Below are 12,966 nucleotides of genomic sequence, written 5' to 3' on the forward strand. Positions count from 1 at the left end.
GCAACGGGGGAGAGGAGGGTGCCGGACCCCGGGGGATGGATCGCGAGAGGAGCGTCGAAAGGTCGGATTGAGGCGGGGAGAAGCTCGAAACCCTAAATCTGCCTCGCGATTTTGGCGTCGGCGGGCTTCTTCTCCACGCTGGATGATGCGGTCGAGAAATCGCAGCCACGTCGGACAGTCGCGCACGAGTAGCGTAAAAATAGTAGCGTATTGTATCAAAACTGATGTTTTAAAATTTTAAGATTTAAGATTTAATTATCATGTATAAAAATTATTCGATAACTATTACAACTTAAAAAATTAATTATTTCATTAAAATCTAAATCATTAATTCTAAAATACTATTATATCATACCAACTCAATTAAAATTATTTAAATTTCATTCAACTTTTTAAAATTAATTAAAATCATATGAAAATAGTAATAATAACTACTTAATTATATTTTTACAACGTATATAAATTATTAAATATCTATTATAATATTATATTAAATATTATATATTAAAATAATTATTGGGTATCTTCTATAGGTATATGTGTAGAAGTTAATTATAATTGTTATAATAATATTCAAAAGAAAGATATTTTTAAAATAAAATAATCCGATACCGTTTTTATTTTTTTAAATGGTTGATCTTATGATTTACTTAAATTATAATTTATTGATTTTTATCCAATCCTTTTTCATTTGTATTTTCCTCTGATATATGTTTAGAAAATATACATTAAAAATTATATAATTTTATATTATATCATTTTCCTCCACCGTCAATTATCCTTCGTCGTCTAATCTAATTATTGATTTTTTGATAATTATTATTCGGACCAAAATATTATTCTGATTATTTTTAATTGATTTATTAATCTGTTTTTAGTAACATTTTAAACCCTAGCTTACCAGGACCATCCCGTCCCGTAGCGTCTCGCGAACTGTCAGGCAGTGTGCTCACACGGTCTCGTCTCCTCCCTTTCGGAGAGCCCTAAAAATCTCGCCTCGCTGCTTCCTCCTGCTTGAAGGTTAGTTGTCTTGTCTATCTCTTTCTTCCCCTATAGCCTCGATCTTGCCCGATCACAATTCTTAAACTTGGGGTTCACCGTCAATTCTGGATTCACAACCATCTGCAAAGTTAACTTTTTTGGTTCGTGTTGTTAAGTATTTTGTTCTGTTATTATAATGTGCAGCTTCAGTTCTTATAAATTCTAAGTTACTTAGCTTGCTTCTGCCTGTCAGAGTGCAGCATAATTAAGAACGATGGCTCAGATACATGCAGTCGGAGTTTCTTCATTTCCCAAGATTGCTCTTCGCGGTAAACCAAAATTTCCACGACAATTTCTAATATTATGTTTTTCAACGAGGTTGGTTATGTTATCATTCACCTTTGATATGCGAGATCAATTGACGATCGAAACTTGCTCACCTTGTTTCTTCGAGATATGTGCCTCTCAAGAGGAAAACTTTGCCTAACTGATGCTGGGATTCAAAAGATAAATGAAAGTTCAAGGCTTTCAGATCCATTTGTGTGTTGAGCTCTAATGGCAAAGGAATATAAGAAAGATTTTAAACAGCATAAACTCAATATTTATGAAGTGTATATTTTCTATGTAAGAGATTGATGGTGATCAATATTTTTTCACCAGTAGGGAGCAATGTGTCGCTTGTTAGTTTACCTGCCAGTCTGTTCGCCTGCTCCAAGTGACCATCCTTTTGCTTATGGTTCTTTCCTTGCCTGATTTTTAATAGTTTTATGTTTCGCCAGCATAAAAACGGAGGAGAAACTAGTTGCAATGAAGTGGACATGCCAAAGAAAACCTAGTTATCTTTGTGAGATGAAATCATCATAAAGAGTGAATTCTATATAGTAAAACTTGTAAGAATCTTTCTCTGAAAAAGAAGCACTTTTCTCTAATTATTCAGACTCATATTGTTGCTACATTTGTCTAGTTCATGTCGATGTCATATTTTGTTTTCAAGTAGTGATATTGCACCAAGCATGACTAGATGGCTTAAAAAATTGAAGTTGCCAGCCTCTTGTTGTTCCAAATTGAAGTAGTGGTATTTTGCTATTTCTTCTATGATACATTATGTATGGTTGGCAAGGATTAAATGGTTGTTTGAGGGGGTTCAGATAGATGTAGAGAGTATCTACAGGAGGGTACATGTGCATGTGTTTCGGTCTTTGGCTGTCTACTGGACACCCAGGACCTGCATTGTACGTTTTGACTCATATATACCCATCAAAAAAAAAACTTGTACAATCAATGAGCGTGATGTAATACACGCTCTTCCTAAATTTGTTTGACTACAATGCACTTTCATTTTGATAATCATAAATAATGCAAGTAAATGAAACATGTAGTGACTTTGATAAATATCATACTTTCTTCCACTAATTGCACTTTGAATTTTCAAAATTATAACCCTTGAAGGGATTCCAGTCCATCGAGATAATTTTGGCTGCCAGAAGAAGTCCTACTTCCACAAGGAGGTATTGAGCCATTTACCTTGATGCTTAATTTTCTGTTTCTTAGATTTCTGCTTGTTGCATATAAAATAATATGCTAAAAGTAAAATGTATTATTTGGTAGATCAATGCAAGATCGTCTGGATCCTGTGGTAAAATGACCAGCCAATATGGTTTGCAGCAAAGACATGCAGTTAGGTGCCAAGGTATTTGACATGCCTTGAGTTCTTTCTTACATTTTATTTGAGAAGTATACACCTTGTCAGTTCTATAATCATCTGAGGAGAGTTGTGTTTTAAGTAGTTTTTTTCCTATAATGTTTGCAAGTGCAGGTATTCAGAATGTTATGGCTGATGGCACACATGAAGGTGTGGCATATTCCAAGAATATGGATATTGTGGGTAGTAATACTGGTGGTTTGCGTGGTAAGCTGAACAAAGTTGTTTTGGCTTATAGTGGTGGTTTGGACACCTCGGTAATTGTACCTTGGTTAAGGTATGACACTTTTCTTACATGAATATGAATTTTTCTATTGTCTTTCTTTTATATATTCCACAGGTACATTTAGTCCTGTACATTTGGCTTTTTGCAGTGTAATTCTCTTTCCTGATTCTTCCATTACATCAATCAGCCATAAACAATCAAAAGACTGTGGTCCTTTCTCAAGTATTTACCTTAGTATACTGTGCCATCTATCTTTGTTTCCTTGTTGATGCAGCAGGAATGGGATGGGATAAATCTATGTTCCTCAATAAGTGATTGCTCTAGATCAAGGGAAATAAATGTTTGATTTTAAAAATCCATTATTTGCATCACTTGTACTCCTAAGTGCTTTTGTATTGGATGTTTAGGATAAATCCAAGATTTCTGCACTCTTGTTGCTCCGAATCAATATCTTGCACTGACAATCTGACATTTCTTGGCCTCTATAGTATAATTGCATTATCATCTAATTGTTTATCATTTGTGATTGCAGGGAGAACTACGGATGTGAAGTTGTATGTTTCACTGCTGATGTTGGTCAAGTATGTGATCAACATAGCTTCTTATTGTCTCTCTCATTCTGGCTGATGCATGTGCACTTTTGTTCTTCTCTTCAGGCTGATTGCTCAGTTGTTGATTCATAGATTTTCTTGCTTGTCTTCTTATATGAGCTGAATGTATTTGCTAATGTTAAATTGACCCATTTATTTCACAATATGTGCTAAATATTCTTCTCCCTAGGGTGATCTAGAGATGGATGGTTTGGAGCAGAAGGCTAAAGCTAGTGGTGCAAGTCAACTTGTTGTGAAGGATTTAAAGGAGGAATTTGTTAGGGAGTACATATTTCCTTGTTTGCGAGCTGGTGCAGTTTATGAAAGAAAATATTTGCTTGGAACGTCAATGGCCCGGCCTGTTATTGCTAAGGTGGTGCTTAGACAGATACATACAGTATTGGGTGGCAATGATATAATATTTTCCTTTCATGCATCAATTTTATTTAATCATCTGTTAGATCTTCATCATTTCCACCACAAATCCTTGATTTTCCATTTGTTGTGCCTCCATGTTATGTTTTTTTCATGGTAGCTAAATGTTGTTTGATTTCCAGGCTGGTTATGTTTGGTATGAAGTTTGGAACTTGTTTGATTTCTTCTATCTCTTATAGGGCTGGAAAGGAGCCCAAACTATTCATAGCATAGAAGCAATAATCATATAAAGGAGGGGAAATAGTTTGTCTTATGTAATCTATAATAAATCAGTAGTTTTCTCCTCACCAATCAGTGGTGCTATGGCATTATGAGCATCATAAAATAAGACTTGTACCAAAGTGCCTCTATTTTTGGCTGATGCTGAGTATTAAACCACATGTGCTGATAATCAAGACTATAGTTAAATATACAAAATGGCCAATAATCTCTATTGCTGCTGTAAAGTCAAAAAAAAACTCCTCTATGATAAACTCTATACTGAGTAAAAACAAATAATGTTATTTATAACGACAGGCAATGGTTGATGTTGCCAAAGAAGTTGGTGCTGATGCTGTTTCACATGGATGCACAGGAAAAGGAAATGATCAGGTAAATTTTTACTGAATGCAATCATTTTGTTTCTAAATGTATCCCTTACAACTTCTTTTGCAATTAACTTTGCAGGTTCGGTTTGAGCTAACTTTCTTTGCTTTAAACCCTGAACTTCAAGTCGTTGCACCTTGGAGGGAATGGGACATAACAGGGCGAGAGGATGCTATTGAATATGCAAAGAAACACAGTGTTCCTGTTCCGGTTTCAAAAAAGTCTATTTATAGCCGAGATCGGAATCTTTGGCACCTTAGCCATGAGGTACATCATTTCTATTATATTCTTCTCTTGTTAACCGGAATCAGATTGAGGATTTTCTACAATGATTTCAGTTTCTGGTCAATGTTTCTTTTGCTACTAGTAGTTGTTTGATAGCATAATCTTAGTCTTGGATGTTTTCCTGCTTTGACTCTTGATATTCATGTCTAATTTATGTTGTTGCTAATGTGCAAGTGTCTCCTATATGCTGTCCCATTTGTTTGCTAATGTGTAATTTGAGCAGCTCTTTTCATGGTCAACATGTATACAGCTGAAGCTCTCAAATCTGTGCTCTTTTAAGAACTATACACTGACATCACCCTCCTTGTAATAGTAGTTAACATCTGAAGGTGAATGGAAACTATTTGATATAAATTTTATGGAATCTACTATCACCATCCTGCTTAGTTCAATGTTTTTTGTCATCAAACTTGTCAATAGAAATAATCATGTCATTTGCTTAAATGCTTTGTGCTCCAAAAAGAGCTTTTCATTATGTTATGTTTTTAAACAGGCTTACATTGTAAATATTTAGTATCTCTAAAGAACATAAAATAATATATTTGTGCTCATTCAACCTTCTCTGCATAAAATTTTGTGTATGCTTGAAAGGGTGACATTCTTGAAGATCCGGCAAATGAGCCAAAGAAGGATATGTACATGATGACTGTTGATCCAGAAGATGCACCTAATCAGCCTGAGTAAGCATGTCCTCTATCTGTGCATTCCTCTCACTGTTTATATTGCTACTATTTACTTTCATTTTGTATAGTTGGGTTTCCCTTAAATCAATTGTGACTTTACTAGATATCATGAAATGAAATCCGTATTGCTAAGTAACTCTTGCTTCTTATTTTGAAAAAAATTATCAATGCTTTTTGGAGAACTATTGTAGACTCTGAAGATATTCCCACGTTTCAGTCATATGTCCATTCACATACCAGTGTTAAAATTTTACGAATCTGTGTTTTCTTCAAGGTTATTCTTTGCTTAACCTTTGACTACTTACTATCCAACATTTTCACCAAAAAGCATAAGTGTTGGGGGTGTTGAAGGAATTGGAGAGACTCTATCCAACATTTTCACCGAAAAGCAATGGGTCTTTGTTTGTGTTTTAGATATATTTGCTGCCAGTCTTATTAAAGAAAATAACTAATATCGATAAATATAGAACCATTTAGCCTAACACATTGATTTCATTCCTCAGTGCTATAAGCTTTGTTTCTAAACCATGCAATTATGCCTTTGGTGTTCATTTTTTTGAGTTAACATCTCACTTAAACCAATTCATGTTTTAGATATTTGGAAATTGGAATTGAATCTGGCCTACCTGTTTCCATCAATGGAAGAAAGCTTTCCCCTGCAACCCTCCTTTCAGAACTTAACAAGGTTGGTGGGAAGCATGGTGTTGGACGAATAGACATGGTCGAGAATCGCCTTGTTGGCATGAAATCCCGCGGAGTGTATGAAACCCCTGGTGGCACAATCCTTTGGGCAGCTGCTCGTGAGCTTGAGTCCTTGACACTTGACAGGGAAACCATCCAGATGAAGGACTTACTAGCACTCAAATATGCCGAGCTGGTGTATGCTGGCCGTTGGTTCGACCCTCTGCGCCACTCCATGGACGCCTTCATGGAGAAGATCACAGAGACCACAACTGGATCCGTCACGCTCAAGCTGTACAAAGGTTCTGTCACCGTGGCATCGCGAAAAAGTCCACATAGCTTGTACAGGGAGGACATCTCTTCCTTTGAGACTGGAGCAATCTATAACCAGGCTGATGCTGCTGGATTCATTCGTCTCTACGGGCTTCCTACTAGGGTGCGGGCAATGCTCGAGAAGGGTCTATGATCCTTTTGTCTTCCCTGCTGGTAGCAAATACCAGTGCTTGAAGATCTTTGTTTTTTTCCCCTCTCCAGTGGCAGCTTTGTTATAAGCTTTGTCAACTCTTGTTTGGTGTTTAATGCCATCACTTGGGTGGAAAGCATATCAACTAGAGATTATTTGAGCAATCGTTCCCGTTCAAAAGTACCTGTAATTAAGGATCAAAGACAAAGCTAAATACTGAAAAGCTTTCATGTTTGAGAATGCATGATGTTCCTATTTGAGATCGTCTCTGGATGAGTCATCAGACATTAGGCTCTAATGTAGATGAAGCCATGCGAGACCCACGAATTGAGGAGGAACAGTGATGCTATTGGCAAGTTGCCAAGGAGGGAGGGTGAGACCACATGAAGTAAAAATAGGCGTTTATGTGGTTCACTGCTTCGACGTTCCAAGATTATTAACGCAGGATTAAGGCTCCATTACAGATGGAATGCAAAAAATGAGCTGGTGTGTGTGTCAGTGTGCGGTAAGAACTGAACCATTCGACAGGGTCATTAGAGGAGCTACTCCATTAGAGGAGATGTTCCAGGAAGAAGAATAGAAGATGGAACAGTAGCTAAATGACCTATCATGTGTGTCAGTGTATGCGTATCTGTGTTCGCGAGAAGCGGAACCATTATACAGGGTCATTAGAGGAGATGTTCCATCTTTGATAAGGAGAATATTCCATCACCACAGTAGCTAAGGGTCCTATCATTCCTACATGGTATGACCCCAGATCATGTCTTGTCATATCATGCAATATTAATGAGGTAGATGTGCTATCTTTAAATATTACATTATTGCATGTATCCTTCTAGCGGCGATTTGGACAAGTTGAATGATAGAGTGAAAGGAGTAGAGCCAGTTGAGCATTGAGTAGGGCATTTAACAGAGCACTGATTAGGTCGCTGGATCGGTGGAGCTTGAGCGGTAAGGAGAGCTCGGACCGAGGCTGTCCGAGACAAGACTCGGGGCTGAGATGTGGTCCGAGATGAGATTCGGGACTAAGACATGGTCCGAGACGAACGGGACTCAGGTTCGGGATGGGATTCGAGATGAGACTCGGGACTGAGACGAGACTTCGGATCGAGACGTGGTTTGAGATGAGACTTGGTACCGAAATGTAGCTCAGGACTTTGGTTAATTTGGACTTGGCTTCCTCAAAGCTTCAGTTTAGAGGGTGGGGTCTCGAAATGAACTAAGTGATGCGATGAGCTAGCTGGGAGGGGTTGGGCACCGAACTGAGCCAATTGGCCATGGGATCGGACCATGCCTCTGTTGTGTCGCCGTCAATGGGATTAGATCTTAACTTTTTGATCTAGGTGTATCAATTCATAACGCAAGACAATCATTCTGTGTAGAATATACAAGTTTGTTTCCATAAATCATTTGACAGACTCGATACTGAGATGTAGCTCGGGATTTTGATTAGCTTGAACTTGGCTTCCCCAGAGCTTGAGTTTAGAGGGTGGGACCTCGAGCTAAACTAAGTGATGCGTCGAGTTAGTTGGGAGGGGTTGGACACCGAACTAAGCTAATTGGCTATGGGATCAGACCATGCTTCTATTGTATCGGTGTCGATGGGATCAGATCTTGATTTTTCTTGATTTAGGCATATCAAATGACCATATACAAGTTTGTTGCCATAAAGAATTTGGCTCCTGGATCCTTCCATTAAATTGTTTTTTTATACATTTATAATCAATAATTAGTCGTTATTAACGGAGCAATAGCCCTTATAGCTCAGTGGTAGAGCGTCAGTCTTGTAAACTGAAGGTCCGTAGTTCGATCCTGCGTGAGGGCATCAATTGAATATATATTAAATTGTGTTATTATTATTTTTGTATTTTTATGTAAATTTGATTAAATACAAATAAACTAAGCCAAGCAGATTGTTTCATTGTAGAGGTGAAATTTTATAATTTTATTTTATCTTTTTCTGTAAAATTTGTATTTTTTTTACATTATCGGGTTCATTTAATAATGGATTTAAAATACGATATATGATTATTTTAACTCCCAATTGGATAACGTTGGTTCAAAAAAAGATAAACACCCGCCGAAATTTACCAGATTTGTCACGATGCGGCGGTTCACAATTTCCTCAGCCCTCTTTCAGTTAACCGGGGCGGACCCAATCCAAAGCCCGCCACCTCACGATCCATTCCGGACCTCGCCCGTCGTGGGCCCATCGGGTCCTTTATAGAGGTACCGACGTGGGTTTCGTCTCCACGGGGCGCATCTGGCCGCAGCTAATCACTTCGTCCTCCTCCTCTCTCTTTCTCTCTCTCTCTCTCTCTCTCACCTTTGAACCGGAAACCCTCCTCCTCCTTCCCTCCCTTTCCGATCTCCCTTTTCCGCCTTCGAGTCGCCGGACTCCCGTCTCCGATTGCTCGCATCTCGACTCCTTGGAGCTTCCCTGCCATCGGATCCTCGTCGAGCTACACGCATCTCAATCGCTAATCGAGATCCAGCGCCGCGGAGATTGGCCTCATGGAGCATACGAACGCCGAAGTAAATCTTTGCTCGATCAACTTCCTGCGTGATGATTACACAATAATTGTTACTTTCTTGTGAATAGCCAATTGAAGCGAGTTCGTTGGCACTTTTAGGGTTACGTTAAACTAATACTCAGTTCGACTTTTCTCTATGTTTGCTTAATAGTTGATGTATTTTCAGTGTATGCATGATGCAATTGTTGACAAATTGATCTATTTACCAGTAATTTATTTATTTTTTTTCCAAAATTTGTAATTTGATGGAGGCTGAGTGTTTGAATATGCATGGTTATGTGACGATTTGAATTATTCTAGGATTGTCTATAATCAATTAGGTTTACCGAGCAGCTTTAGGGAATGCCTTGGAAAAGTTAGTGATTACGTGAAGTTAGTTTCTTGTGCACCTTTTACAATAATAGTGTTGCTACATCAAATACAACTGTTTATGCCTTTATGTATTCATTGCCTTTTCAAATTGATGTCAGTTTTTTTTTTCTTTCCGTGAATCTTGATGCTTGCAGTGAATTATTATAGTTAATACTATGCTTTGTATCAAGCACAGTAGGCTTGTATATCTATTAGGACAATCATATATTTGTTTTGCAGGTCTTGTCAAATGACATTACTGTGGAAGTGCCTGTGGATGATGGTGATCCTGAGATGAGTGGAAAACAACTTGAAGTTGGAGAGCCATTGAAGGTCAGTACAGACTCGAGCTCTTTCATATAGATGTTTGCTTCATTGGATAGGTATGATAGAATTAAGTGATTTCCTTCTCCTTTGGCAGAGCATGGGAAGTGACTGCATGAATGATTCATTTGAGAACAAGGAGGTATTCAGTGCCAAGGATAATGCTGCTGATCATGAGAAAATGGAGCATAATGTGCTTGATAGGGATACTAAAGTAGTTCAAGAGGATGATCTAACACCTAGGCTAGGGATGACCTTTAGAACTAGGGAGGAAGTTTGCAATTTTTATAAAGCATATGCTATGACTGTTGGCTTTGGAGTGGCTGTGCAGAAGTCATCATTTGCAACATCAGGGCAGTGTAGACGGGTAATAATTGCTTGCTCTAAGGTGGGCAAGGGAAAAACTGATCCTTGCTATAAAGCCAGACAATCTGCCAAAACAGATTGCCAAGCTAAGATTGTTGCGAAAGCTTCAGGGGATGGGATGCTTCATTTGGTGGAGGTTAATAATGAACACAACCATCCAGTCAATCCTTCAACAGCACGGTTTTTGAATTGTTACAAGAAAATGGCTGGCTCAAGGAAACAAGAATCTACAGGACAAGCAAATGTGCAAGGGAGTTCTCAATCTGATGGGATAGAATCTGGAGATCCTGCTAAAATAGGGAGATTGAAGCTCACTAAGGGGGATGACGAGGCTGTTTATCAATTCTTTGCCAATATGCAGAATAAAGATCCAAACTTCTTTTATTTGGTTGATTTAGATGATCACGGTTGCTTGAGAAATTTGTTCTGGGCTGATGGTAGGAGTAAGATGTCATATCAGTATTTCGGGGATGTCATTTCCATTGATACAACCTTCTTGACTGAAAAGTATGATTTGCCTCTTGTTTTGTTTGTGGGTATGAATCATCATGGCCAGTTAGTGTTGCTGGGATGTGGTTTGATTTCTTCTGAAACTATTCAGAGTTATACGTGGTTATGCAAAGCATTTTTAACCTGTATGTTAGATTGTTGCCCAAATGCTATTGTCACAGACTATTCCAAGGCCATTCAAGGTGCTGTCCTAGATGTGTTTCCTGATACTAGACATCGTTGGTGCTTGTCCAGTATTCTAAGTGAAATTCCAAAGAAATTGAAAGGGCTTCCTGAATACAAAGAAATTAAGAAAGCGCTAAAAAAATCAGCATATGATTCCTTGAAGATCGATGATTTTGAAAAATCTTGGATGAAGATGATTGTGGATAAGGGGCTTGAAAGTAATGAATGGCTTACTTCACTATATGAAAACAGACACGTTTGGGTGCCAGCTTTTCTAAAACACACATTTTGGGCTGGAATGTCCATGTATCAACGTGGTGAAACTCTAAACAATTATCTAAATGGGTATGTCTATCCAAAGACTTCCCTAAAGCAATTCTTTAGTAAATATGAGGTGATACTGCAGAGTAAATACAAAAAGGAGGCAGAAGCAGATTCAGAGTCTCACAAGACTCCACTTTTGATATCAAAATTTTACATGGAAGAACAGATATCAAAAGTGTACACTTTTAATATGTTTAGGAAATTCCAGGAGGAGCTAAAAGCTACAATGTATTGTGATGTTTTGCCAATCCAGATAGATGGGCCAGTCATTAATTTTCAAGTCAAGGAGTGCTCGTTCATTGAAGATGGTAAACCCACAGAAAATAAGGATCATGAGGTTCTTTATAATGCAGATAAACTTGAGGTTCAATGCATTTGTGGTTCTTTTGAGTTCTGTGGCATTTTGTGTAGACATGCTTTGTCTGTATTTAAGTTCCAGCAGATATTTGAGATTCCATCTCTTTACATTCTTAGTCGCTGGAAAAAGGATTACAAACGACTAAGTGCTTTTGAACGCTCCCGCTCCCTGAATGACATGCAGGTTGATAATCCTGTGGCCCGCTATGATTATTTGACTATGCGCTGTCTTCATCTGGCTGAGTTAGGATTCATATCAGATGATAGGTACCAAGTTGCTTTGAAGTTATTAAAAGAGATTGAGAAGTCTCTTTTAGATGATGTTATTTGTAGAGAGAGGCAGCCCAGACTTCTATCTTTTGAAACTCAGGCCAATGGCAATGTCCAAAATCTTTTATTAGCTCAGATTGGAACCTCTGGTGTTAGTAAGAATTCGAGTTCTTTGCATGTCAAACGACGAGGCCGGCCACCGAAAAAGCTAAAGGAGTCTGATATTGAAACTTTAGCTCGGCCGAACAAGGAACAGGTAATTTTATTTATATCAAGCAATTGTGACCTTGCTTCGATGTGCATTCTAAATGACTATGTAATCATGAGCAGGATTTTTTGAGATCATCATTGATTGGTAGTGAAGGCAATATCCTTCAATCAAGTGCAACTGCTACTCACCTTAATGCACAGCGAATTGATTTGATGCCCCCCCCCCCCCCCGCCCCCGTCCAATCCAAAAGAAAATCCAAATCTCTAATTGTAATAACCCCTAGGATTACCATATACCGTCTACAATCGTTGGGAGATGACTCGAGTCATCCTATACTACTTTAATTAGGGGATTCAGTATTAATTAAGTTGGTGTGTTCATTTAGACGACAACCTGAGCTTCACATCATGCATCGAACCAAAACTTGGGTTATAAACACAAAATATGAATCAAGTTAAGTGTTCCTACTTAGCATAAGCTAACTGGAATGATACACTTAAACTTGACTAACTCGGTCAAGCTACTATCCCTTGGTAGTTAGCTGAAACCTAAGTTGGACATGTGCCCACAGAGAAAATTTTTTTATCTAAATATTTTTATAGATATATATATAACATGCTCGGACTTACACCTATGTTTTTACATATGTTTTGATTATGTCAAAGGGGGAGAGATTCATAATTTCAAGTTCAAGATTTTAAAATTTTAATAATTTTTTACGTATCAAAAAGCATTTTTAAACATCAAAAGTATTTTCAATAGTGTTAAAGTTTTTTTTAAAAAAAAAGTTTAAAAGGGACTTGAATGGTTTTGTCAAATTGAACAAAAACTAAAATTATATCAAGTTCAGGGGGAGAGAAGAAATATTTAAAAAATTAATTTTTTCCAAGTATAAATTCAGGGGAGTCTTGAAAACAAGGTGT

At 37.8% G+C, this 12,966-nt stretch overlaps 2 protein-coding genes and 1 non-coding gene across 4 annotated transcripts; all 3 read left to right on the forward strand.

The window, feature by feature from the left end:
• Window positions 1-910: 910 nt before the first annotated feature.
• On the forward strand, window positions 911-6,871 carry LOC141812539 (argininosuccinate synthase, chloroplastic-like). 2 transcript variants are annotated; one of them, XM_074700532.1, is made up of 11 exons: window positions 911-1,020; window positions 1,235-1,310; window positions 2,431-2,489; window positions 2,590-2,671; window positions 2,798-2,960; window positions 3,442-3,490; window positions 3,690-3,872; window positions 4,451-4,525; window positions 4,601-4,786; window positions 5,396-5,484; window positions 6,082-6,871. In XM_074700532.1, exons 2-11 carry the CDS (start codon window positions 1,256-1,258, stop codon window positions 6,632-6,634), a joined length of 1,494 nt encoding a protein of 497 aa, XP_074556633.1. In that variant the 5' UTR covers window positions 911-1,020; window positions 1,235-1,255; the 3' UTR covers window positions 6,635-6,871. The 2 variants fall into 2 exon arrangements, with proteins under 2 accessions (XP_074556633.1, XP_074556634.1); XM_074700533.1 differs by having other exon boundaries at window positions 929-1,020; window positions 1,242-1,310.
• Window positions 6,872-8,384: 1,513 nt separating this feature from the next.
• TRNAT-UGU (transfer RNA threonine (anticodon UGU)) lies at window positions 8,385-8,456 on the forward strand. Its single transcript has one exon. It is a non-coding gene; the product is annotated as a tRNA-Thr (tRNA).
• Window positions 8,457-8,900: 444 nt separating this feature from the next.
• Window positions 8,901-12,258, forward strand: LOC141812721 (protein FAR1-RELATED SEQUENCE 6-like; the record flags this gene model as incomplete). The annotated part of the gene is given in 4 exon segments (XM_074700729.1): window positions 8,901-9,166; window positions 9,757-9,849; window positions 9,938-12,088; window positions 12,163-12,258. Coding segments are annotated over 4 exon segments (2,361 nt in total), but the record flags the coding sequence as incomplete, so codon positions are not given.
• Between the last annotated feature and the right edge of the window lie 708 nt (window positions 12,259-12,966).

The sequence above is a fragment of the Curcuma longa genome, chromosome 19, assembly GCF_044706935.1.
Source record: "Curcuma longa cultivar G26 ecotype Majalengka, Jawa Barat chromosome 19, ITB_CL_G26_1.1, whole genome shotgun sequence".
Classification (NCBI taxonomy): domain Eukaryota; kingdom Viridiplantae; phylum Streptophyta; class Magnoliopsida; order Zingiberales; family Zingiberaceae; genus Curcuma; species Curcuma longa.

Excerpts from the sequence above, each read along its gene's own strand:
- LOC141812539 (XM_074700532.1), top strand. The coding sequence starts at position 1,256 with ATGGCTCAGATACATGCAGTCGGAGTTTCTTCATTTCCCAAGATTGCT. Across the intron at positions 1,311-2,430 it reads TCCCAAGATTGCTCTTCGCG|GGATTCCAGTCCATCGAGAT; the intron begins GTAAACCAAAAT and ends TAACCCTTGAAG. Across the intron at positions 3,873-4,450 it reads CCCGGCCTGTTATTGCTAAG|GCAATGGTTGATGTTGCCAA; the intron begins GTGGTGCTTAGA and ends TTATAACGACAG.